Source organism: Perissodus microlepis, chromosome 16, assembly GCF_051167445.1.
Source record: "Perissodus microlepis isolate ML-2025 ecotype Zambia chromosome 16, ASM5116744v1, whole genome shotgun sequence".
NCBI lineage: Eukaryota > Metazoa > Chordata > Actinopteri > Cichliformes > Cichlidae > Perissodus > Perissodus microlepis.
In genome coordinates, this window is record NC_140476.1 from 496,305 (window position 1) to 523,629 (window position 27,325).

The 27,325-nt window shown below is 47.6% G+C and overlaps 1 protein-coding gene across 2 annotated transcripts; it reads right to left on the reverse strand.

The window, feature by feature from the left end:
• Window positions 1-659: 659 nt before the first annotated feature.
• Window positions 660-26,631, reverse strand: LOC146370124 (bone morphogenetic protein receptor type-2-like). 2 transcript variants are annotated; one of them, XM_084908773.1, is made up of 19 exons: window positions 26,403-26,631; window positions 24,678-24,798; window positions 15,204-15,395; window positions 14,906-15,106; window positions 13,233-13,337; window positions 12,404-12,495; window positions 11,376-11,609; window positions 9,130-9,244; window positions 8,329-8,489; window positions 8,091-8,238; window positions 7,860-7,996; window positions 7,585-7,721; window positions 7,285-7,477; window positions 7,108-7,198; window positions 6,922-7,001; window positions 6,740-6,841; window positions 6,452-6,655; window positions 5,276-6,311; window positions 660-4,912 (listed from the first exon to the last, which is right to left on the reverse strand). In XM_084908773.1, the coding sequence occupies exons 2-19, from the start codon at window positions 24,733-24,735 to the stop codon at window positions 4,599-4,601; spliced, it is 3,600 nt and encodes a 1,199-aa protein (XP_084764899.1). In that variant the 5' UTR covers window positions 24,736-24,798; window positions 26,403-26,631; the 3' UTR covers window positions 660-4,598. The 2 variants fall into 2 exon arrangements, with proteins under 2 accessions (XP_084764899.1, XP_084764898.1); XM_084908772.1 differs by having other exon boundaries at window positions 6,452-6,841.
• Window positions 26,632-27,325: the final 694 nt, after the last annotated feature.

Genomic DNA, 27,325 nt, shown 5'->3' on the forward strand with positions numbered 1-27,325 from the left:
TGGTGCCAACAGCCGGTCTTCTGCAATACTGACATTATACCACTGCGTTGCACTATTGTCACGTAACTCCCGCCAAACTCCAGTAGAAAATGTCATATTTAAGATTTCCCTCCCACGCTCAAAATCTAAACACGTTGTTGAGAGCAACTTAAAAATGCTTTTATTGGTTTCCAGTAAAAAATACAATCCAAATCAAGTAATGTGTGTTCTGTTCACCCTAAACATGCAATAAAACTATAAAACATGACACATAAAAGCTGTTTATACAGTAAAGTTTGTGTGGAAGTTTCTTTCTATTCCTTTATGTTTACTTTATTTTACTCCAAACTCTGTTTGAAGATCTTTTAAAATCCGTACCTTATAACTGAGGACACACTCTCCACTTCAGTCTGTATAAAATGTCCAGCTCCACCAAATAAAAGCCATCAGTATTTTCTTATTTTTCTCAGGTTTAGATAATGCTCAGATATTAAATGTTATAAATATCAAATGATAACTCTTCTGGTCTGCAGGTGTCACTCCATAAAACCCGCTTAGAGAAATGCAGACGCACAGAAACAAATGTTTGTAAGTCACAATCATGCAGTTTCTCACACTTTAGTCACCTGCTAATGAACATCTGCTCACAGGAAGTACACATAATAAATGAAACTTGTGCACACATGGATCCTCTGCTCTTTATTTCATGATGAAGTGAAGCGTGCGATACTTTATGTCTACATGGAGATACAACATGTGGGGATGGAAGCATGAAGCAGCAGCTTTAATCTGCAGCTTTGTACAGCATGCTGTGTGGGAGGTGCTGTGAGCATGTATACAGTATACACTGTGGTAGTTGGTCCCATATGAACGTACACAGAGTATTTACAGTACTGGAAGCTATCATACACACAGATGGTTATCAGGTTAAATCATCCACTCCTCCACCACGGGAGCACAGAACGTTCAAACTAACCAATGACAGAACTTCAGTCATGTGATCCTTCATGCAGCAGGCTAAATGTGCTGAATATGTTCATCTAAATGTCTTTGTACAGGTGGAGAGCTTAATCTCGGAGCATTATGAGGACTACATGAGCTACAGTAAAAGACTTTAAAGGGAACCTCAGCGGCGGTACAGCGCCACATTCTCAGCATCAGCACTAGCCACGAGCTAAACGCCACGAGAACGGAGAACGTCCAGCAGTCCACAGCTTCAGTTGTTTCTGCAGGTGCTTCAGTAACAAGACCAGATCTAAATGTAAGGTTTACATCTCATACTAACTCTCACAGGCAGTATAACAGATGGACGCAACTGAAAACTGCTGCCAAAGCAGAAATGCCTTAAACCTGCACTCATTTTAAAGCCACCAGGGGGCAACAGCTGTGGGTGCAACAAGACTTCCTGTCCTGTAGACGTCTGTGACCTCGGTAAATACTTCCCTAACGAGTTTGAGCTCCATCAATTGGGGCGGGACTGATACAGCGTGGGACATTGGTTTCAAAATGTCACACGCTGATCTAGATACTGTCTGTGGTAACGATGGAGCTCAGCGCTATGCTAACATCTCCGTTGTTCTCAGAAACCATGACATCACCACTCAGACGCTGCGAGTCAGAGTTACAAACAGAAGTCACAGCATCAAAAATCATTTTACCTGTGAGGCTATCGCTCAGCTGGCAAACATCACGAGAGGAAACGCTCGATCGAGAGACGTTTGTGTGCCGCACAGAAACGCAGCGGGAGCTTCATAACTGTAAATTAAAATCGCAGGCAGCCTTTTTCCTGTTGGCTAGCTTTAAGCCAAAGTCCGTATACACAAACCAGTTTTATTCTACTGAAACACATCTGAGGTGCTTGTTGCTGGTTCATGTTGTCTGGAAACCTGTAATTACCACGTGTGGGCACAGGGGGCGCTGTTCAGCCAATGCTACGTCACACAGAGGTGGCGGTAACACCACAGAGACCGACGTGGTTTTCTGGACTGAAAAAAAAACTTCTTCTTCAAGCCGATAGAGCGTGTTTTCTGAAGGTTTGCTCTTTAATCGAGGCTGGAGAGAGTAAGTCTGAGCGAGTTAATGGCCTTTGTTCTCTGGAAATGATCACTAATTATTTATCTGTTGGTTAAAACCGGCTCCAGAAAGCTGCTTTCATATTTGTTAATCAGGTTCAGTCAGTAAGTGTGAGAGATCTACATCTAGTCCTCCACTCGGTCAGGCTGCATGATATGACCCACACAATATGCACACATCAGCATCTAAAAACAGTACAAACGGTATAAAACACAGACATAACAAAACAGATCATTTTGAAAGGCATCAATAAAAGTTAACAGTATGATCATATTTCAGCTGACTGCACTGATGCTGTAATATTGTTAGTTTGAAATGTGCTAAATGTGAATAACTTCCTGTAGTAAGTGCACATTTAAAGGAGAAGTGTCACATAAATACATATAAATGTAAAAGGTTACACGTGCATTTATAAAAAATCGAAACATTCGGAGAAACAGGAGCAAAGAGTCAGTTTGGTATAAAAAACTGAAACACAAAGCAAAGTCAAATAAAAATAAAGACAAAGAAAGCAGAGTTCTGTTTCCTTCCTGTTTCTGTAAAACTCCAAAGCCCACGTTTACATGAACTCTGCTGCGAGGAGCACACATCAAATGGAAATCAGCAGAACATACGTGCTCAGTGCTCAATGATGAGCTGCGCCCAAGGACCGATAGGTGTGACAAACCCACGTCTTTGATGGGCGGAGCTTATTTACTTGCTGTAACGATGTAGCAGTAGTGTTTGTTAGCATATATGTTCTTTGAGAAGCACAGAGATGTTTTAGTGTGTAAAACGTGTGAGCACATTTGGTTTTCCTGGAACAGTCAAAAGGAAAGAGTGACGTGTAAACAGCCTACACATGGACCTCCACCCAGCTCGAAGCAGCTACACCTTTGGTCTGAAACTGAAAGGATGGAAGCGTTTACTTGGATGTGGAACGGGAAATGAGACGTGACCTAACGTGTTGTGATGAGCAGGAACAAAGTCTGAGCTGTACAGTCTGATGGCTGCTGTCCTCTTCTTCTCCTCGTTTCATCTCCTGCTCATCATTTTACAAAGCAAACAGGTGTTCTTGCTAACGTCAGTGTTGTTACCTGAGAAGGTCGTACATGGCCGAGGTTTCGCAGGTCACGTTCGCAGGTCACGTGGTTTAATAAAGTCCACGGGACGCTGGCTCGTCTTTTCTCCAGCGCTGACTGCAGCAGACCTCTGAAGGCAGTCGAGACTGTTCGGTAAAACAAAGTGCGGATAAAAAAGAATAAAGGTTGTCCAACAGTAAGGTTGTCGATCTGTTGCACATTGAACCAAACAGACCGTCAACAGGAGGCATCGTGAGCAGCTGCATAGCTAGATTGACTGTTTCAAGCAGAAACGCCTCTTCAGATCACACCACTACTGCACAAAGACACACCAACACTGACACGACGTCCTACATACATCAATGTTACTGCTAAAATTGCACCAGGTATCCTTTATAAGGTCTGTCCCTAAATAAATTTCATTGTTAAAGTGCATAAAGATATGACTGCTGTTTTGATAACATCACCTCTGGTCATTCAGACTACCTGCACTACCAGCCCAGAGGTGCATGAACCTTTCTACCAAAACAGGGAAGTTCTTAAGTCTGTGCTGGGTTCAGGCCTCAGCCAGCATCGAGCTCTCAGAGGGGACGACCCCTGATCCACGTCAGACCCAAACAGTTACTGCTAGTCCTGTTCAACGTCCTGCAGCAGCAGCACAAACGCTTATAAGTGAAAGAAGATGATGCTGAGTGCATTCAGATCCCTCTGTGGGACAGGACACAGCAGGAAAACAAGCCTAAAGAACTCAAAGGGAATGTCTCACTCAGACCTACGACGAGCTCTCGGCCATGCCCTTCGGCAGCCGGCCACATCCTACTCACAACAGGAAACATGAGGGAAGACCTCCACCCACACTGGCAGTCACAGCTGGAGACACTTCAGTCCTACGACAGGGTCAGTGACACACCTGCAGAGATAAAGAGGCGACAGACTGTAGGTACACTCAGATTCTTGAGCCGGGGGTGAGTCTGTGGGGCTGGAAGCTTCTTTCATTTGGACACCAAATGAGATCTCTAGGCTCGCAGCTACAACTAGTCCTCCGAAGCCTTAAAGTATTCCGGAAAGGAATTCCTTCAATATCCAATGGAGATTCCTGTAGATCAAGCCCACCCCCTACAAACAGCTGACTACACCCACCAGCCACAGAAGAATCATTTGGCCTCATCACCAACACCACTGTTTGGTCATCACAGGTAACCTGATCTAGGTAACATGTCAGAGGTCAGCTGATCACAGGACAGGTCCTGTCCATGAACAAACACATACTAGAAATTTAAATTCTGTCATTTGATGAAAAGTTCCTGCTGAGGGACGGCTTTTGCATCCAGCTCCGAGTCGGCTCTGCGGGGTTTGGTTCTGGTTTGGAGCTGCGGGGGCCACACAGGTATCAGCTACCGACTCGTTTATCCACAACAAAAGAAGAGGAAGACAAAGAGCAAAAAAATTAATGAGATCTTAAAGAAAAGCAAACTTCGGATCACTTTAGAAGCAGGTCATCCCGTCGGGCTCAGAGGTGGTGGTCGCCGTGGCGCCGCCTCCAACCAAAAAGACAGCAATGCTGGATTTGGACTGGTTTAATTTAGGCATGCCGACACTTCCTGCTCTACAAACACCGGATGAGAACTGGTTCTGGCTGCTACTGGCATCAAACTCGAAGTCCGGGTCAAGAGCCGTATCTGTGGAAACCACCCAGGAGGCCGGGCGCCATTTTTTCAGGGTGTATGGAGTCTTGACCCGACGCTTGATTTTCTCCCCTGAGGCGCTCAGACTGCCGTTATCCACCACCAAAGCATCATCTGAGGAGAAGAAAGTGTTACAGATGTGAGGAGTTTGCACTGTTTTTGCATCTTTGTGGAGCTGCAGAGGTCACCCATGCTGCAGATCCCTCACAGAAAACCTGGAGTTCAAGCCTTCGACTGATCTGACTGAGCCCTGACACGCTGATAATGACGGCTGTAGTGTCTGACTGTCCGTCGGAGCTGAGTTTTAGAGACAGATCACCGTAATCAGTTTGTCTCTGATGACCTGGTTACGTCGTGGTACACGGTGTAATCAGCTACAGACTGCCCAGCTCGAGCCAGTTTTGAAAAATTGTAAAAGTGGAACCTGCAGCTTATAAGTTTGTTTAAAAGTTCAACTACAGAACAAACATGACTCACCTGAGGAGGTGCAGGGAGAGGACAGGTCCAGGGAACAGGGCCGCTCAGGTCTCCTAGCTTTGGTCTGTCCCACCTGGGATCGCATCAGACCTGCTGTTTGTGGCTCTAAAGCTGAACTTTGGAGACCTGCAAGTTGTGGACCTGAAGCTTCTGCAGGAGCTGTGATGTCTGAATCTTCAGATCCCAAAGCTTCGAGGGTTTGCTCCTCTGGAGACGAAGCTCCTGGAGTTCCTGGTGATGAAGGTTTCTGAAGGAGGATTAATGCTTCTGTTGGGGCGTCAGGTGCTGGTGAGGCCTGGGTTACTGAAGCTTTTGTTAAGTCAGAATCTTTGCAGCCTCGGGGCAAAGCAGCAGTGACACAACGCACTGGGTGACCTTTTGAGTTTTGGGCACATCTGGGGGTCGACGTGGTTTCAGAGTCTTCCTGGAAACACAGACCTGTATCCACACCTTCGCTTTGACTGTGGGTGGTGGGAGGGGCCTGCAGTGAGAGGGCTTTGCTGGATGAAAGGAGACCAGAAGGAGCAGAAAGTTGAACCTTATGCTCCAGATCAGAAGTTGGGGGAGGGTCAGCTGATGAAGCCAGGGCTAGCCGGTTGTTGTTGTTGTTGGAGTTCGAGCCTCGGCCCGATAAGATGCTTCCAGCGCGGCTGTGACGATGATGAGCAGGAGGAGGGGCTTCGCTCTCAGCAGGAAGCTGCTCTCTGCTCAGCAGAGGTTCATGTTCATCAGGACTGAAGTTGAGGAGATTCAAACGGCTGTCTTCTCCTCCCCTCACCCCTCCATCCATGGTCCCCTCCTCGTCCTCCGTCTGCGGTCCCGCCGGATTGGTTCGACCTCCGCCTATCACACCGTTCGTCACCAGGGTGGGGACGCCTGCGCTGTGACTGCTGCCGGCCGCTGTGATAGGCTGGACCTCTCTTCCAGCTGCAGCACTGCTTCTCACGTTTGTGCTGTTAGTAACCGTGGTTACCAGGTGTGGTTCTGCAGCCATAGCAACCATCACTGTGTTCATCTTGGCAACACCTGTTTCCACCTGGAACATGAAACATTTTGGATTAGTGACACAGTTGGCCCGCCTGATACAGCTTCAGCTCACCTGGTGAAACACAGAGTCGAGTCACGGTGAAGCTGTCTGAGGATCAGCTGGAGAACCCGGGCACATCTAAGCCCTACCTGTCGGTGGTTGGACTTGAACTTCCCCAGCTTCAGCCGTGACGAGGTGAAGCCGCTCTCCTTGACTTTGGGCAGCAGATGGAGACTGGTGGGCCTCTGAGGCAGATTCTGCTGTTTGGGGAGTGGGTGGATGGAGGAAGGAGGGCTATCTACACCTCTAACAGCCCGCAGGCCACTATGAGAGGTGGATGGTGAGCTGTTCACCTGGAACAAAAGCAACAAGCATGAGCGTCTGATACGTTCATTCATCAGCAGCCACGCGCTGTACAGGCCCTCAGCTGTGTGTACCTGATGGTGCAGCACGTTGGTGGGTTGTGATTCGGAGCCAAACTGCTTCTGTGAGTGCTCCATCAGGTTTTCATCAGAACTCTCCCTCAGGTTCTTATCGACCTGCAGACACAGATGTTGGCAGATGTTAGTGTGTCGGGATGGAGGCCACTGAAACTGAAGAAAGACTTCAAGGTTAAAACCTCTCTGGGGTCGAGCTTTGTGGCCTCCAGGTCTTCTTCTGTGAGATGCAGGCAGACTGGGACACTGGGCACGGCGCCACCTGGAGGACGGCGGGAGCAGAAACATGTGAGGTCATAGCAGCAGAGCCGTGCTCGCTGCTTTAATGAGGTGTTTGGGTTCATGTCGGGGGCGTGGCTGTTTGTTACCTGTGTGCTGAGTTTCAGAGATGGTGCAGAGTAAGGTGGGCGGGGTCAGGATGGTGGTGGTGGACACGCTGCTGTCTGTGGACAGCCGAGCCTGACGGACAGACGGACACAGAGCGATGAGACGCGTCCACGGTAACGGTTCGTTCAGGTGTGCTTTAATGGCGGCCGAGCTCCTACCTGCGCCTGCTGCCGTTCGTAGTTGATGGAGTTCCTGTTCTTCTCGCCGCCTTCTGCTCCATTCACAGTCGTCTTGATGAATGATGCCTGGTGGTCATCTCCCTGGAGATTTCTGACCACGCCCACATGAAGATCCTCAATGAAGGGGGAGGCGGAGCCCCCGTGAGGAGGCCACCGGCCATGAGACAGATTCCTGAGTGACAGACAGGAAGGCATGAAATCAAGACTTCCTGTCTCTCAGTTTTACACTGTGCATTTACTGTGATACAGTACCACAGGTATCGTGTGTACTGTGTGTACCTGTGGTTGTGTACTGCAGTGTGTGTACTCAGCAGTGTGAGTTCATAGAGCCTCTCCTCTGCACACTGAGCGGTGAGCCGAGCCTCAGCGTCCTGATCCCAGCAGTCCTCCATCGTGTCCTTCAGCGAGCGCAGTAACTAAAGTACACAGAGTGAGAGACACGCTGGGATTACTCTACATCCAAAATACTTTTGGGAATTAACCTTTGAACCTTTGTCTAACTTCAAAGGTTCAGGCTGTGGAGCAATCTGACGACATCAAACTGAAAGACGGACCAGGCTGTTCTCCTTCCAGGCCTCGGGGAATCTGGGTCTGTATTTCTCTCTGACCACCAGGCTCTGCATGTCCTCGAAGCTCGGATGATTCCCGAGCTCGGCCTGGAACGCCAGCTGGTACTCTGGCACCGCTTCCCCTGAGCGAGCAGTGAACACAAACACGCTGTCAGCTGAGGTGGTGCTACCTTACTGTGTGTAAGCAGACGGTGTGCAGGTGAGCGCGCTGCGTACCTGGGAACAGGTCGGAGCACCTCCTGAAGCTCTCCCAGTACAGCAGACCCAGAGCGTAGACGTCCACCTGCTTCAGCGCCGACTCGCAGTCTCTGAGGTTTAGGGCTCCGCCCAGAACCTCCGGAGACATGTAGCGCACTGTCCCCACCTGCACACAAACACACCATCCATCAGCTCCGCCCTCTGCTCATTCCTCACCTGCACATCCAGATCAGAGCGAACGTTTATGAACTTTGACCTCAGATATGGCCATGGTGTCGTCGTCTCCGGGGCGACAGGGCCGGGGTCCCGTCAGTCTCATGGACAGGCCGAAGTCGGCGAGGACGCAGGACAGATCGGCTCGGACCAGGACGTTCCTGCTGGTCAGGTCTCTGTGGGCGACGGCCGGTTTGTGCTGGTCTGAGACAGTCGGGGTACACGTGTTTGTTGTTGTTTACAATCGACCAGGTAAACATATCAGCAGGAAAGAAAAGCTCAAACAGGAAGAAACAAAGAGAGCAACGTGCAGACGGCATTCACGTCGTGAAGCTGCCGATGAAGCCAAGAAGGCGTTCTGTTTCCTCTGACACACGTTCAGCGATGGAAACATGAAAGAATGACAAACTGAGCCTTTTAATGTTTTTACTGTTAAAGAAAAAAATAATAATTCCGTCAGAAACATCATCCTTTGTTTTCATGTGACAACGACATATATTACGTTCATAAACAGCTGACCGTTTTCCACCCGAGCCTCTGCTGTCTGAGAAATAATCCTCCAACCTCAAAATCAGCACCATTCATCCCAATATTTAGATATTTATTATTCCAGTATTCCATTTATGTCATTTGTTCTCTAAATAAACAAACAAAAGCAGCAGACTGGGTCTGTTCCAGCCAGCAGGGGGAGACACAGCACCTGTTTCCAGATGCTCCTCACACGGACCAATCCGCTGCTGAAAATAGACCCTGAGAGCGGCACCGTTTCTTCCAGTCTGTGTGATCAAAGCCTGCGATGAAGAAACGAGGATGACTCTGCACGAGGGACACGAGGTCGTCTTACCTCCTCGGTGCAGCTCAGTGTGCAGGAAGGCGAGGCCTCTGGTCACGCCGTGAGTCATCCTGCAGCAGGTCAGCCAGTCCACAGTGTGGAGAGACAGGTAGTGAGACAGGCAGCCCTGCAACACACACACAGACAGACAGACAGACAGACACACACACACAGAGACACACACACACACACACAGTTTGACCCTTAAATGCAGCTTTGTCTGATCTTTTTGACACTACAGGAAGTTCCTGCAGCATGGATGATGCGTGTTGTACACTGCACTGCCAAAAGTATTTGCTGCCTTCGCACACATGACCCAGAGTGACATCACAGGGTTTAATATTATGTTGCCTGGCCTGTGCAGGTAGGTTGGTCTATAATTAGCTAACACAGCAGCAAACAGGAGAAATATGAACAAAACTGAGGCGCACATTAGAGAACAAGATGCAAAGTGTTTGGAAGAAGTTCAAAGAAAAGACTTTGGTGTCTGTGTGAGTGATGGGGGTCACTCAGACCATGGCCATGACTAGTGCGGTGGGTGGGCAGGGTGGGGGTGTGGGGGGACAGTCTGAACGGCCCAGAGGAAGAAGCTTGTTAGTGAGTCTGGAGGTGTGGCTGACCTGAGGGCAGCGGGTTAATCAGATGGGGGGGGGGGGTCACCTGTGATGGGCCTGGTTTACCTGAGACAGGAGGATCTGGGGCCACTTAAATGCTGGTCTAGAGATGCTTTTTGAGTAAAGGTTTAACTACAGCCAGCTTGAAGGCCTGTGGTACATAGCCGACCATTAGAGATAGGTTGATCATATTTAAGATCGAAGCATTAATTAATGGCAGGACTTCTTTGAGCAGTTTTGTAGGAATGGGGTCTAAAAGACACGTTGATGGTTTGGAGGAAGTAATTATTGAAGTTAACTCAGAAAGATCAATTGGAGAAAAAGAGTCTAACTTAACATCAATGGTACTAAGAGTAGCTGTAGATAATATTACATCTGTGGGATGATTATTGGTCATTTTTTCTCTAATGATTAAAATTTTATTTGTGAAGAAGTTCATGAAGTCATTACTAGTTAACATTAAACGCTGGCTCGTTGGCTGATTTGAGGCCTTAGTTTTAACCGGAGCTACAGTATCCAGAGTCGTACGTAGTGAGGAGGTGAAGTTATTAACACGATAATCGACCTCTGTTGGGGTAGCGTTCAGATAGCTGCTCTGTGTTGGTACAGTTTATTTTTAATATCCATTTCTTACTTATTTATTTGTTGATGTTGGCAGTTCCATATATTCACTCTGTAACTGGATACGATGAAAGCAAATAAAGTTCAAAGACTGCAGAAAGTTAAAGTGGTGACTTCATGGTTGATGTTCAGCCTTAAGATGAACCGTGTGTGTGTGTGTGTGTGTGTGTGTGTGTGTGTGTGTGTGTGTAAGCGCAGACACTTAAACAAGTAATTACTGTCTGAGGGCTGCAGAGGAATGCAGAAACCCACCAGACCAGACATCACTGCATCTGTGTGTGTGTCTGTTTGTGTGTGAGATACAGACTGATAACAAGAGTCTGAACATGTTTTCACATGTTGGGAAACTTTCTGAGCCCTGATGATGTCAGACAGGTGCAGATTGTAAAAATGATGTGAGGTCATCTGAAGCGTGTTTCAGGTTCAAGAGACGAAACAGCAAAGTCAGCTCGTGGCTGCCTGGAAGGAAAGAAATCAATCTGAAGACTGACGGAGGTTTGGAAGCTGATCTGTGTGTGTGTGTGTGTGTGTGTGTGTGTGTGAGATCAGAGGCTCCAGACAGGAAGAGGGTGTGAAGGCGCCGTCTTCCAGCACAATAACAGACTAATGGAGAGCAGAGGTGAAGGCTGACAGCTGCACTGTGAGACTGTGTGAAGGCGCTGCTGGCGCCCCCACAGGCTGCAGACCCCATTACACCACAGGGCGACAGCAGACAAGCTGAATGTGTGAGGTTTGCCCCGAGGGGGCGCTAGAGGCATGAACGTGGAGGGTTACGGTCAGGAGAGCTCAGACAGCAGACGCAGTCAGACGTGGTCCAAACACACCTGAGGCTCAGCCATTGGTCAGATGACCTGGCTGAGCCTCAGCAGTCAGACTCACTCTGAGTGGGCTCGGCCTGTCATGTCTGCTTTGGGCCAGATTTGCTCCCCTGACCACCACCGGAGGACTGAGAGAGCCCAGTCCTCCGGTGGGTCCACGGGGACCTGCCGTGACCGAGCTTCAGACCTGCTGTGATGAACTCACGTGTGGGTAATACTCCATGATGATCAGAAACTCAGGGCGTCCGTCTGCCGTCGTCCTCTCGTTCGCGGTCAGGAAGCGGGCGATGTTGTCGTGCTGCTGCAGCAGCGGCACGCAGTAGATGGAGCGCTCGTTGATGTAGTTCTGTCGGTTAGCTGAGCCGAAGAGTTTGGCAGCCACGTAGCGCTCGTTAAGAGAACCGCGAAACACTGCGCCGTAACGGCCTCGACCAATCAGCTGCCAGGACAGAGGATAGAAACAGGAAAGTGAGCTGTGGCGTTCCTCAGGGATCAATCTGAGGTCCTCAGACGTTCGTGGGTCATGTTTTTATGCTGCATTCACTTGAAGAGATCAAACACGAAGAAATCAGGTTGAATGTTTTAAAAAAAACCTCTAACCTTCGTATCATTCTGATTGGTCTGTTTTTAATGGCCCCGCCTCTTCCCTTACAGGAACAGTGCAACAAAGGGGTCAGAGGTTACAGGTGGATGGTCAGTTTGTGATGGTGTTGTCGTGCTGTGATGGAGTTCACTGACTGACCAGTATTATCCAAATAAACCTGTGCAGCTGCTGCAGGGTGTGCGTGTGTGTCTGTGTCTGTGTGTGTGTGTGTGTGTGTGTGTGTGTGTGTGTGTGTCTGTGCGTGTGTCTGTGTCTGTGTGTGTGTGTGTGCGTGTGTGTCTGTGTGTGTGTGTGTGTGTGTGTGTGTGTCTGTGCGTGTGTCTGTGTCTGTGTGTGTGTGTGTGTCTGTGCGTCTGTGTGTGTGTGTGTGTGTCTGTGTGTGTGTCTGTGTCTGTGTGTGTGTCTGTGTGTGTGTGTCTGTGCGTCTGTGTGTGTGCGTGTGCGTCTGTGTGTGTGTGTCTGTGTGTGTGTGTCTGTGTGTGTCTGTGTGTGTGCGTGTGCGTCTGTGTGTGTGTGTCTGTGCGTGTGTGTCTGTGTCTGTCTGTGCGTGTGTGTCTGTGTCTGTCTGTGCGTGTGTGTGTGTCTGTGCGTGTGTGTGTGTCTGTGCGTGTGTGTGTGTGTGTGTGTACCTCCAGCAGTTTCAGGTTGTCGAGGTCGATGGAGGACTCGGCGTTCGCCGCCTCCATCACATCCACAGCAGACAGACTGTGTTTCTGCTTCCCTGCAGAAACACACACAGCTGATCACTGATCACATGACCTCAGTCTGGCGAGGACCAACATGGCTGCCGGACAGCAGCCAGGTTAGAAGTGAGTTAACATTGATTTTTATGTATTTGTTATAATTAGTGTCAAAATCAAAGCACAGATGTCACTGCAGCTCATATCACGCGACTAATTTCACGTGTGAATTAAGGTCGGAGGTCGTCAGATGGGCGAGTTTCCTTTGATTACAAAAACCACAGTTGTGAGCTAGCGCCACCTCCCGAGGACTTCAAACCTCCACACACTAAAACAAATCAGCTGATCGCTCAGAAGGCACTTCCTGTTTACAGCGACTGTTTAAAAAGAGCACAGGCTGTTCAGGCTATTGTGCTCTAAAGATTACTCTGAGGCGACAAACCTCCGCCCAGCTGGAAAATTCCCTCCACACATAATAAGAACTTAAGTTCCCGGACCTTTCAGAGTGTCTGACCCTCACTGTGTGAGGTTTGCTGAGAAACGTCGTGTCACATGGTCTCTTCCTTCAGTGTGTTTCAGTTCAGATCCAGCTCTGAGCCTGTGAGCAGCTCCGCTAACGTTTTCATGCAGATCCATCGATCCTGCTCTAATCTGAAAAACTCATCACATGACTTCCTCATTACCTGCTGCATTGTTTCTTCACAAAACACTAAACTGTGTGCGTGTGTGTGTAGGTGTGTATATACGTGTGTGTGTGTGTGTGCATGTGCGTACGTACGTTTTATTATGCGGTATCCCAGGAACAGCGCCACAATGAGGATGGCTGCTATGGCGATGGTTACCAGGGCGATGAGCACCGTCACCTCCGGCTTCAGCCGGTGATCTGAGGGGTTATGATGTCATCATCACATCAGTGCGACACACATGTTTGTACTTCTGTCTTTGTGAGGACCTGCGCTCTGAGGTCAGTTTGACAAAGAGGGACCGGTCTGCAGGTCAGACTGAGGGGCTCATACAGATCAGACCTCAGACCAGCTGTCAGTGATGCTCGTCCACCGCACCAGCAACCAAGAGGACAGAAAGCTGTGGCTCATTAAATCATTAAGTGTGTTACTGTAGGGTCTACCTTACCATAAAACACACCTTGAGGCGTCACTCAAGTTCAACTTTCACTCAGACCGTCTGAACTTGTATCCAGTGTTTGGGAACTACAGACATTTTCACCAGAGATGGCACCAGACCTCTTTTTATGTCCGATACCAATATCATACATTTGGATATCTGACATAGACATCCAGAGTTTAAAGCAGTGCAAATAAATGCAAACACGTCTTCATGACACTCGTCTTTATCAGGATCAGGGCTGGGACAGAAAATCGAGACCCGCCCCTGCTCAGTTACCAGCTGTCAGCTGCACAGAAAAGGATCCTGGTGTTATTTGTCTCTCAGAAACAGTTCATAACTTCAACTCATTCATGTCACCTAAAAGGTAAACCTGTTTCTCCATCACCTGTTCAGCTCTGATGATTCAGTAAGGACATCTCCTGGTTTCATGTTTCCCTCTCACCACATATCCAAACCGACATCATGACCAGCAGCTGTATGCATACATGAACCCTCTTGATTTTTCCAGGAAGAAGCCAGAATTTCAGTGCACCTCCCGAAAATCTCCCGGAGCCATTCTCCCGAATTTCTCCCAATTTTCCACCCGGAAAACAAAATTGAAAAACAATATCCCAGAATTCATAGCGCGGCCCAGCCAATTCCAGTTTCCAACAATGGCGGCAGCTACTTAGTTTTAATATTACAGTTATTAATCTTTCTGGGTTGAAAAATCTAACTTTTAACATATTTTCAGGCGAGAATGTAGCTGTGTAAACTTCAAATATCTGAGCCGGCGAGAACAGCGAACTCCCGGCACATCGCTTTCAACCCCCCCGCGGTCTTTGGCTAGTTATCTAAGTCACTCAGATAACTTAAAAATGTTACTGTTTGTCTTTTTTCAGTGTTGAATTTGTTCCTGAGTAAGTCGGTGGATGGATGGATCGGGTTACATTTTTAATTTCTCCCTGATATCCAGTAATTTAGGTCGGGACCGATACTGTATGTGGGATCGGTCCATCTCTAAGTTTTACATACAGCTGCTGTTCCCTCGACACGTCCTGGTGAACGAAGCAGAGAGAGACAGAGAACGGCGTGTGCTCTGTCTCTCAGGGCGTTTGGTGCTAATGATGAGTTCGCTGCTAAGAGACGCTAACAGGAAGTTAGCCTCCAACAAACAGCAGCGTCATAGTGAAATAGAATAAATAGATGCTTTATCTTTTGTCTCTTCTTGCTGCTGCTCAGTGGAGGCGTTGCTAACGGTTACACTGCTGGGTCACATGATGAGTTATTATGGAGCAAGACTGAACTTCACAGCGGGGACCACTGATTGGTGTCAGTGCTTCTCACCTGTCTGTTCCGCCCGGCCGTCCGTCCTCATTGGTTTCAGAGCGGGTGTGTCGGCGGTGGGCGGGGCCTCTGTGTAGTTGGCATTGCAGAGGTCGTGGCTGCAGCAGCAGAAGCGATAGCTGCCTTTCTGCGTGGAGGACGGCTTCTCTGTTACCAGGATACAGCGGTCGGCTTGACACTCGTGCAGGTGAGTCCAACACCCTGAAAGCAAACCGAGGCCAAACTGTAACCAGACACAGTAGAAGAAGAACGCAACAGAGGTCAAAGGTCAGGAAGTAACAAACCCCGATGAGCTCACCTTGGGTCAGCAGGTGCATTTCTCCATCTGCTTTTTTTTCCCACAATCCATAGCAGCGGGAGCCGTGGCTGCAGCGGATCGTGCCGTTCTCCAGCACCACTCCTGGCTGCTCATTGGCAGGAACAGGCTCCACCCCCTGGGGGTTAATGGTGAAAGCACACAGTCTGTCCTCAGCATCACTGGACTGCAGACCTGAAAACACAGAGACTCACCTGTCAGCGAACAGACTGTATATTAAAGAGGGTCAAACCCTGCTCTCTGTCTGAGCTCAGTGACCTTTGACCCGTTTCAGGTCTGACTGAACAAAACAGGAAGTTTAGTTTGGAACTGATGGTCAGAGTCACAGAGGAACAGGAAGTGTTCTTGTCCCCGCACTGTGTGACGCGTCCACAGCTAGACTGACCTCAGCCTTCACAGAGATCGAGCTGTGAGGCCGTGAAACTGCAGCGAAGCCTCACATAAACACTTCTGACAGTTACTGTCCTCCATCATCGTCGCCTCAGAGCGAGCGGCGAGCAGTGACGGAGGTCAGAAATGATCTTTGTTCTTGTTTGTCTCGGGTTGTTTGTGGTTGGAGGTTGGGCTCGGTGACGTCATTACACGGATCTCTGTGATTGGCGTCCACGTCAGCCTGAAGGAAAACTCTGACAGCAACAAATTAACATGCAGTGTGGCGCTCCGAGAGCGCAGCGGGAACATCAGAGCGGCGTTCGCGCCTCGGGCCGCTCAGCCGCCTTTACAACAAAAACCATTAATGTGATGTCCCAGCAGCTCGTCTACACGCATCCCATCAGCCCACGCGCAGCTTCAGACGCCGCAGCGACCGAGGAACGCTGGAAGGAAGCGAGAATCTGAAAACCAGCAAAGTTTGATATTTAAACGGTGATGTTTGCTCACTCGTGCTGTCAAAGCTACAGCTGAAGAAGCCCGAGGCTCAACAAGAACACGGGTGAGAAAAATCTCGTCCATAAACACTGAGGTCAGCTCCCGCTGTCCGCCTGATCGTCGTCAGGTCATCAGTCGGGGGGTCGCGCAGGGTGACGGCGGTCTCGGGGATCGAGTCATCACTGAGACACGAAGCACGTTTTTAATATCAGCCTGATTAATAATCAGGACCTGGTGTAATGTGAGAGTGCAGCAGCCGCAGGCATCATCATCATCATCTGGGCTGGACTCTGAATCACGGACACTTTACTAACCCCAGAGGGAAACTGAGTCGTCATAGCAACAAACATGACAGACCACAAAGCCCTCGTATGAAGTGCAGAGACAGACGACATCAGAGGACATCAGAGGACAGCAGCACTCACACTGATGTCTCTGCTACAGGTATCATCACTGTTTGCTACAGGAGGTGTGACAGCAGCAGCGGGGACGCCGTCCTGTGCCGCTCGCCGTGACATCAGAGAACTGCTGGAGGTACAGCAGAGTTCCTGCTGATGTCAAAACGCTCGCCGGGCCGCTCCACCTGAGGGGCCTCCACAGTGAGGCTGAGCAAAGCCTGGTCACACAAACACACCTGTGTACCTGAAACCTGAGCTTCTGGCTCTTTCTGATTGGACGCAGGTGTTTCCAGAGTGATGGATTAACGCGCTCACACAGCTGGACTGTTGTCATTTCCAGATGTTGTGTGTCTGTATTTTTACATCAAACTGAAGCCCAGAAATAAAACTTTTAACTGTTTCTTATGTCATGCTTCATAAGACAGCTCGTGTCTCGGGTTGCCGTGGCAACAGCAGCAGCTGCTCAGCCCACGCGTCTTTTGAACAACGACAACAGAGAATCGCCTGGACGCACATCTGGATGTTTCTGTGTTTTCAAGAAGAAAGTCAAACGTTTGCACACAGCGAGAGCAGGATCTGACTGCGTGTGTGTGTCTGTGTGTCTGTGTGTGCGTGTGTGTGTGTGTCTGTGTGTGTGTGTGTGTGTGTGTGTGTGTGTGTGTGTGTTATTTTGGTTTACATGTGAATGAGGAGCTGCATTCCTGAGCGGAGTCTGCCGTCTCCACCCGGGCGGAGTGGAGCCAGCACAGCGCTGTGTTTAGTCTGCACCGAACACACTCACAGCCGGAGGAAGGTGTGTGTGTGTGAGTCTGTGTGTGTGTGTGTAGCCTTATCAACCACATCGCAGCACAAACACAGAGCACGCTCAGACTGCCTGACGACAGCGTGTGTGTCCCAGTCGGGACCAGAGGGTGTGTGTGTGTGTGCGTGTGTGTGTGTGTGTGTGTGTATGCATGTGTGTGTATATGCGTGTGTGTGTGTGTCTGTGTGTGTGTGTCTGTGTGTGGATGCACAGTCATGAAGTGAGAATGCAGGAATGTGAACACACAACAGGGCGGCACACACTGATTTCCTGCATCACTGAGTCTGTGTGGATGCTTCCTGCCCGGCGGGGCGACAACAGCTCGCCATCAGCTGTTTAAGGCCGACAGTGAACTCTGTGTGGAGCATCACAGTCACTCTTCATGGACATAAATCTGCTCCGTGTGTCTCACGCCGTCCTTCGCTCACTTCGGTCTCGGTCCACAAACTGAGAAACACGCACGCTTTCACAGTTAAGCTGAACTTTGACCCTTTAGTTATAAAATGAGGTCAGTTAATAATTGTACCTGATCTGAGATCAGTGAGGAACCCTGTGCTATCACAGATCACTGAGTAGGTCAGACACACCGTTCATGTGTGTGTTACTGAGAACAACGTACCCAGGCTCCACCCGCTGCTCCTCCACCCTCACACTCAGTCCTCTCCTGTCCTTATACACATGACTCCACCCAATCCACTCCACCTGTGGTTGGACTAAGCTTATAGACCTGACCTGTCAGGGAGGGGCTCTGCTCCAACCTGACCCTGCAGTAAAACCAAGGAGATGGTTACTGACTACAGGAGGGGCGGAGTCTCCATCAAGATTGTCTTCAAACACACCACCTCTGGTTAAAGAGCCATCAGAGGCCACACCCCCCGAGAGCTGCACAGGAATCACACCCACACAGTCGGGCACGCTCGCTGCTCAACGGCACACGGGCAGCCTGTTCAGCAGCCTCCACCCTCTCGGAGGACATCTCCAACCTGGACAGCAGATGTGTGACATCATCACTGTGTGTTTGTAGCATCATCAGCTTCAGCTCAGTCCCGCCCTAAATGTTCATCACGAATCCTTATTTACTCTCACTGATTTTTATCAAATGTTTTTGTCTCACTGACAATAACCATAATTATTATTATTGTCATTATTATCATATCCAGCTGCTCATGGCTTTATGTTTGTGCCACTATTCTGAGCGCACGTAAAAAAATTTGCAGGTGCAAGTGTTGCATTTTGAGGAGAAATTTATTTTGAGCGAAGAAAAGCTGAATTTAAGAGAACAAAATTCAAACTGTATTTCAGTGTTTGCTATTATCCACACACACAACAATAGCCCCTCTCGCTCAGTTTATGTATTTGCGCTCGCTCGCAATGTGTTGCTCGCGCTCTCAACATTTCTGCCCGTGCGCGCTCAACTCTTTCTCTACACCGTTATATTTGTGCCACAAAACCAGCCAATCACAGACTTGGATGCATAAAAAATCTGATTGGCTGTTTTGGTCTCCAATCAGCTCGAAATGACGAAATGCAATATCCCAGAATGCATTTCGTCCATTTCGGAGATGCCTGTTACCCACCAGCTGACCGCATAGCTGGACTGGACTGATGATTTTTCATTTTTATGTTTGTTTGTCTTTGTAACGGTATAAACAATGAAAGGTGGTGGATTAGCCAATTGGTCATGATCAACTCTGGGCTGGACCAATTACAACACATCCGTATTGAGGGGAAAAGGAACGCGATTCGTCCCGGACTTCAGCTAGAATGAAAAAGACACAAAGCTGAAGTTATTCTGTCTTTGCTGCACAGCTGCCTCTTCTCCTCTCTCTCCCTCTCTCTCCTGTTTCTACTTCAATCATTAAACTGATCAATGATCAGCTGATCATCTCTCTTGTTTGTTTATCGCCCACTTTGCGCCAGAAAGAGGAAATCAGCTGATGTCGCGTTAAACAACAGCAGCACGATCAGCTGTTGTTAGAATTTATTTAATATTAATTTCTAGTATCAGCTGATGTTTGCTGGAGCCACAGCTGTAAAGCTGCTGGTCATGATGTCGGTTTGGAAACATGAAGGTGATACAAATCATACATACCGTAATTGTCGGGCTATAAGCCGCTACTTTTTGCACAAGCTTTGAACCCTGCGGCTTTTAGTCAGGTGCGGCTTTTCTATGGATTGTCTGTGATTTTGTGATGATTTTCAAGATGGCGCCAGTGTTCACGGCAAGCCGTCGTCTCCTCCGTTTTTGTTTGTTGTTTATTGTCCTTCTTTCTATGTGCTGCTCTGATGTCTCCACGTTACTTGTCTATGATCGCCAAACTCTTTTGAATCTCCGGCCTTTGGACTACCAGACACAAGATTTTAAATGGAGATCTGACAATCCTCCTCCGCTTTCGAAGGACTTTCCTGATCACCTCCGCCACTTACCATCTACCTTCTCTCAAAGGAAATGTTCACGGAGACGGGGTAAACGTGGCGGCATCCGTGTTCGTATCAAGGCCCTTTTAAAGTCCTATGTTGCAATAAATGATCGCTATTCTACAAACATTTTGTCATCTATTTCTGCCCTCCGAGACCATGCTAACTTCAGACTGTTCTGTCATCGCTGGATTCGCCCTGTTGGACCTTATGGTTACCTGGACCTCCCAGCTGATCTTCCACCCGGTCGGTGCTGGGTGCGGTCTTCCAGAGGAGGCGCGAATCTCGGCAACCTTCGCCTGCTGCGGCTTTCTCCTACCAGTAACAGTGTGACTACTCTCCGTATGGCCTTATTAAATACAAGGTCACTGACGAATAAGACTTTTATTTTAAATGACCTTATTCTATCGTCGGGACTGGATTTCTTATTCCTGACGGAAACTGACCGTATATTAATTGTTGGTGACTTCAACATTCATGTTTGCTGTGAGGACAGTTCGCTAGCTAAGGATTTCCTCGCTCTTATTAGCACCCTCAATTTCACCCAGTGGGTAAGTGAACCAACTCACACTAAAGGTCGTATACTTGATTTGGTACTATCTTATGGTCTGGATATTTGCATCACGGACATAAAGGACTCTGGGATTTCAGATCACTTCCCGGTTTTGATTAATACTGTAGCGAGCGCTGTGGACTTGAACAGTGATGGTCCTGTGCGGCAATCGCGCACGATTAACTCCCAGTCAATCGCCCACTTCATTGATGCTTTCCTTGACTCTCCCCTCTCTGATGCTAACTGTAATGGGGTTTTATCAGCGGATGAGCTTGCTAACCTCTTTTATACTACATGCGCTGACATCCTTAACTCTGTGGCACCTCTGAGGATTAAACGTGCCAAATCCTCACAACCCTGGCTAAATGATGCTACTCGCGCCCTTAGGCGTGAATGTCGTCGTGCTGAAAGAAAATGGAGGAAAGACAAACTCCACGTCTCCCTGGACATCCTCCATAATTGTCTATCTAAGTATCAAAAGTCTGTTAAAGCTGCCAAATCTGCCTTTTTGTCTAGCATTATTATGACTAATAGCCACAACCCCCGAGCACTTTTTAATACTTTTAACTCTGTGATAAACCCTCGCACTACCACTTATAGGGATGCTTCCCCTGCTCTTTGTGATAAATTCTTAAAGTATTTTTCTGATAAAATCTCAGCTCTAAGGGCTTCTCATCCATCTCATTCATCATCAGTTTTAGACCCAGTTCCAGCCTCTGAATGCTTGGCTGTCTTCCAACAGTTTGAGCCAGTGTCTTATTCTGCTTTAAAAGATATAATTGATCATCTCAAAATCTCCGGTTCCCCACATGATATTCTTCCTTCTCGTTTCTTTAAGGAAGCTTTACATGTTATTGGTCCTTGTATCTTATCTCTGCTGAATGCATCATTGTCATCAGGTTGTGTACCGTCTGTCTTTAAGCATGCTGTTGTGCAACCTATTATGAAAAAGAAAAATCTTGACCCTGATGGTCTCACCAACTACAGGCCGATCTCTAAACTCCCTTTTATTTCCAAAATATTGGAAAAGGTAGTTCTAAAACAACTACAGGCCTTTTTAGATGCAAATGGTATTAATGAAAAGTTTCAGTCTGGTTTTAAACCTCGCCACAGCACAGAGACGGCCTTACTTAGAGTTTTTAATGATCTTCTTTTAACTGTTGATTCTGGATATTCTGTGGTCTTAGTTTTACTTGACTTGTCTGCTGCTTTTGACACGGTTAACCACAACATTCTTCTATCAAGACTGGAACATGTTGTTGGTCTCAAAAGTACGGTTTATCTTGGTTTAAATCTCTCAGAGAGGTCGTTCTCTGTTGCTATGGGGCAACACTCCTCGGCTTCTGCCCCTATTTATTGTGGTGTGCCTCAAGGGTCCGTGCTCGGTCCTGCTCTTTTCTCTTTGTACATGTTGCCCTTGGGATTAATTTTTAGTAAATACAACATCTCCTTTCACTGTTATGCCGATGATATCCAGATTTATTTACCTTTGAAATCCGATGTGACTGCTTCTTTGCAACCTCTGTTCAACTGTTTGCATGAAGTTAAAATTTGGTTATCACATAATTTTCTTACATTGAACGAGAATAAGACCGAAATCATAGTCTTTGGTAGTCACACTCCGCTAGACCAGTTAGCTGATGCCCTAGGCCCTCTCGCTAGCCATCTTTCGTCCACTGTAAGAAACCTCGGAGTGTTCCTGGATGGCTCTTTTAAACTCGAGAAACAGGTGTCCACTGTGGTAAAAAACAGCTTTTACCAGTTGCGTCAGATTTCCAAAGCAAAGCCGTTCCTTCCTTTAAAGGACCTTGAAAAGCTTATTCACGCATTTATTACATCCAGATTGGACTACTGTAACTGCCTCTACTCGGGCCTCCAACACTCCTCTCTTTGCCGGCTCCAGTTAATTCAAAATGCAGCTGCGCGTCTTTTAACAGGTACGAGAATTCATGAACACATAACTCCAATTTTAGCCAAATTACATTGGCTCCCTGTTAAATATCGTATAGATTTTAAAATTCTTTTGTTCACTTTTAATATTTTGAATAATTTAGCGCCCAGTTATCTTTCTGATTTACTCCATTCATACAATCCCAACAGGGCACTTAGATCGTCCAACCATAGGCTCCTAGCACAACCTAGGACTCGAATGAAGTCGAGAGGCGACCGGGCCTTTGCATCCGTGGCACCCAGACTCTGGAATAACCTCCCCGTTCATATTCGCACTGCCGAGTCGATCCAGTCTTTTAAATTACGTCTTAAAACTTATTTTTTTACTTTGGCTTTTGATTCTGTCTAGTTGGCTGTTTTAGCTTGTTGCGTTGTTACCTATTGTTTGTTGTCCTCTTTTATTGTTTGTTTTAACTGTCTCATGTTTTTATTGACTGTGAAGCACTATGGTCAACACTGTTGTTTTAATATGTGCTATATAAATAAATTTTGATTTGATTTGATTTGTTCCGCTGTTGTACGGCACTATGTTGCCTGGCGGAAGGGCATGTGATCAGACACACAGTATCGGGGTTCAAGAGTGGTATGTTGGTCACATGTCCATCCGCCAGGCAACGTAGTGCCGTACGAAGTAGCGCGGTACGAAGTAGCGCGGTACGAAGTAGCGCGAAAAACAAACTTCAAAGTAGCGCTACGCGTTCAGGGGGAGGCGTGGATGACAAGCGACGATAAACTTGCGAAAAGCAAGTTATGCCCAACTCTGTCAGTGGATTCTGACAGCGTGGAAAAGTGTGAAAACATCCACGATCACCAACGGATTTCGAAGGGCTGGACTGCTGCATGATGGCGAGGAGGACACCGCCACGGCCCTTCTGAGGGTGTTCGACTCTGACACTGACAACGAGGATTTGTTTGGTTTTGAAAGTGACAACGAAGGAAAGAAGCTGAGAGTGGATGACGAAGCCATCCTGAGCCTGTTCGTGTCCGACACTGGAGAAGAGGACTTTGGTGGTTTTAGTGCGCAGGAAGAAGAGGAAGATGGTGGTGAATGACTGACTTTTCTTCTTGTTAAAGCCGTGTCGCTGCACCTGAGCCTAAAAGGTAGGCCGAATCTATTTTTCTGGTGTGCTGTAGGTTATTGTTATGTACTACATTTGTTACTCATTTATGAAGCACAGTACATGCTTCGTACTTGTAATTACCGCTACTTGTACATATACCTAAAAAGTTGTGCAAATATGTACCCGTAACTTGTTTTTCAAAATATTAATAAAAGGGGTGTGTCTCCAAACAGCCATCTCTTTCCTGACAATTCCCTTTGTGCATATTCTCTTACATATGATAAGTCAACATTGAAACACCTGCGGCTTTTAGTCAGGTGCAGCTAATGTATGTACGAAACAGGATTTTCCCCTGATTTTAGCTTGTGCGGCTAATATTCAGGTGCGCTTTGTAGTCCGGGAAATACGGCATATACCAACAACACAGTGTACATCACTGTCACAACAGCGTTTGTTTTAGTTCAAAGGCTTTATGGTTTTTCCTATAATACCTGGTGGTGTAGTTGGTGATTTTTTGTCAGTTCAGCCTTTTATATTATGTTTAACCCGAGTGACCACCCGGTCAGCTGGTGGGTAACAGGCATCTCCAAAAACGTCAGAGCAGTTATGCAAAGATGTGATGTCTTGATGAATCGAGCAGATATTTGAAGTTTACACAGCACCATCCTCGCATGAAAATATCTTAAAAGTTTATTTTGTGACCCAGACAGAGTAATATTTCAAACTCCGCCACTCTGTGTTCCTCCGCTACTGCCTCGTTTGAGTTTTGGACGAAATGCATTCTGGGATATTGCATTTCGTCATTTCGAGCTGATTGGAGACAAAAACAGCCAATCAGATTTTTTTTTAATCCAAGTCTGTGATTGGCTGGTTTTGTGGCACAAATATAACGGTGTAGAGAAAGAGTTGAGCGCGCACGGGCAGAAATGTTGAGAGCGCGAGCAACACATTACGAGTGAGCGCAAATGCAAAAACTGAGCGAGAGGGGCTGCTGTTGTGTGTGTGTGTGGATAACAGCAAACACTGAAATACATTTTTTGCACGCAGGAATGAATTTTGTTCACTCAAATTCAGCTTTTCTTCGCTCAAAATTAGTTTCTCCTAAAATGCAACACTTGCACCTGCAATTTTTTTTACGTGCGCTCAGAATAGCGGCACAAAAGTAACGCCATATCTGCTGACCCCTCCCCGCTGACATCATCAAGCACAGCTGAGGTCGTCCACCATCATCAGGCAGCTACAGGAAGTGAGGTGATGATGTCACAGCGTTTAAAATCTCACTTCCTCTGCTGTCCTGATTGGCTGAAACGTCAGAATGATGTAATGCTGACAGAGAAGTTCAGAAACAGGAGACCCACAGCTGCCCCCCTCCCCCCCAGCCTAAACGATGATGTGTTTGATACTGACCGGTGACAGCAGGCAGCAGCAGCACACACAGGCACACCTTCAGCGCCGGGGACGCCATGTTGGATCCACCTCACAGGGCGATGGGCATCACTGATCCTGGGCTCGCTGCACCCCTCCCCCGCTGAAACACAGACAGGAGCTCGGTTTGTTCTCGGCAGACGAGACGCACACTCATCCATCACACACTCCACCTCTCTCCTCCAGCTCGCTCCGACAGCAGCACCATCCTGCAGGTCTGACAGCTGATTGGTTGTGAGAGTTGCACAGAGACATGCTGACCCCCCCCCGAGCCAGTGTGCAGCTCGTCCTTTTACAGTTGAAGATTAAGGACACAGAAACATCCTTTAAACAGCTCCATCAGTGTTATCCACCCAGGGTGGAGCTGCAGCTGTGGCACCGCTCATACACGCTCACGTGAACACGGTTACTGGTTTCCTGTTCCTGCATCGATAGTTTCTGTTGTTAGTCCCTACATTCTACCTCAGTGTATTTATGGCAGTACTGCAACTAAATACTGTAATATCATCACTGCTGCTGTTACACAGTGACAATGATTTCCATCAACTAAATAACACGTGTGTAACGTCTCTGCTGTGCACTGTTTCTGTCGTGATATCACACACATGCACACACACACACACACACACACACACACGCACACACACTCACACGCACACACACTCACACGCACACACACTCACACACACACACACACACGCACACACACACACACACACACTCGCGCACACACACACACACACACACACACTCACACACACGCATGCACGCACGCACACACACCTCCAGGACATCATCACAGTCTCTGGTGTCTGTGTTCACTTAAATAGTCCTTTAATATCTTTTTACTGTTCTGTAAAACAACTTTATTCATAATTTCACATGTACACTCATCTGCCTCTTCATTAGGTACACCTGCTCATTAACACAAATATCTAATCAGCCAATCACAGAGCAGCAGACATGTCCTGCTGAGGTCAGAGGTCAAACTGTTTCAGACTGACAAAGTTTGGAGTAAACATGAAAGCACGGCTCCACCAGGCTGCTGCTGTGACACTGTGGGGTTAAACTGGTTCACTCCAAGGTCACAGATCTCAGGTGGTGGAGTGGGAGATGTCATCATGGGAGCAACAGCTGTGTGATGATGTCACAGCATTTCCAACAGCTTCCTGAATCTGAGCCACAGAATTAGAGCAGCTCTGAAGGAGAAAGGCTCCGCCCTACAGCGAGCCAGGTGTACCTAATGAAGTGGCACATGAGTGTGTACAGCAGCTTTATCATTCATACAAAAACCTGCAGGAGATGTTCCACAGTGCACACACACACACACACACACACATCTGTAACATCTGCATCAGCTCACAGTAAACCACACACACACACACACACTGAGTTGTGTGTGTGCGTGTGTGTGTGGCAGGTCATGACAGGTGCGTTATACACGCATCATGAAGGTCACACACGGCATATATACCATCACGTCGTACAGAGGTCACGTGGCCGCCGCTGTACATCACCTGTATGTTTGTCCGCAGGTACGTTTAACGGCGCTTTTACAGCTGAGACTGGAGGGGAGTGGCGCGCGCACACACACGCTCTCTCTCTCTTACACACACACACGCACGCGCTCTCTCTCTTACACATACACACGCACACAAACACACACACGCACATACACAGCGGTCGGTCAGATAAAACGGTTCTTACCGGTGACGAAGGCTGGCTCGGCTCTGCGGGAGGAGACGAGGCCGTCTGTCTGTGTTCGGTCCCGGCTCGGCTCTGTTCGGCTCGGTCCGGTTCGGACTGTGATCTCGGGTGTCTGTCCGGGTGCAGCCGCAGGTTTGTGCCGCAGAAGGCGAAAATCCGCAGAGACGAAGCTGCGCTCAGTTTTTCTGCGGCCTCAACCAGACTGTCAAACTAAAACACACACCCGAAACATCCGGTCACAGCCTTCAAAATAAAAGCACCGACACCTCCCAGTACAAACCACGTGGTCTGACATTAACACTAACGTAAATTTAACAGATATAATCATCAGATTCAAACTCTGCTTCACGCTTATACTTATATGAAATAAATACAACCTCTATTTTCAGTTTAACCTCCACTAAATCAGAAAACCTTTAAAATTTGACTGAAAATCAGCAGAAAAATATAATATATATTTATATTTTATATTATAAATATAATATAATATAAAAATAAAATAAAATGAAAGGAGCTAACATGCACCGTTGTATGTGTGTAGGGTAAAGGACTCCAGAAACAGTATAATTGCATCTCTGACTGACCCTGCACAGTTATGGAGCCGCTGGTGTTCTAGCCTCTATGTAAATGTGTGACACTGTGGAATATGTTTTAAATTGTCTTTTCTTTGTCATGTATTTATTTTTTTTATTTGCTACCCATGTGTGTCTCTAATAAAGTGAAACTGTTACAAAAACACAACATTAAGTTACTGAAATTGTTCAACAAATGTCTGACTGACTCTTAATCCACTTCTTTGAACCCGTTGATGAGGCATTGATGTGCTCTGAAAATAAGACCTGTCTGGTTCTCAGGGAGGTTTCACACCCTGAGGAAAAACTGAACCCAGCCTCAAGAGAACCGTTCGTACCCTTCAAAATAAA

What these genes read in the sequence shown, in the direction of transcription:
- LOC146370124 (XM_084908772.1), bottom strand. Translation starts at nt 24,735, where the DNA reads ATGGCGTCCCCGGCGCTGAAGGTGTGCCTGTGTGTGCTGCTGCTGCCT. An exon ending in CGGCCGGGCGGAACAGACAG is followed by an intron (nt 13,338 to 14,905) that starts GTGAGAAGCACT and finishes ATAACCCCTCAG; the next exon opens with ATCACCGGCTGAAGCCGGAG. An exon ending in TCAAGTCCAACCACCGACAG is followed by an intron (nt 6,312 to 6,451) that starts GTAGGGCTTAGA and finishes TTCATGTTCCAG; the next exon opens with GTGGAAACAGGTGTTGCCAA.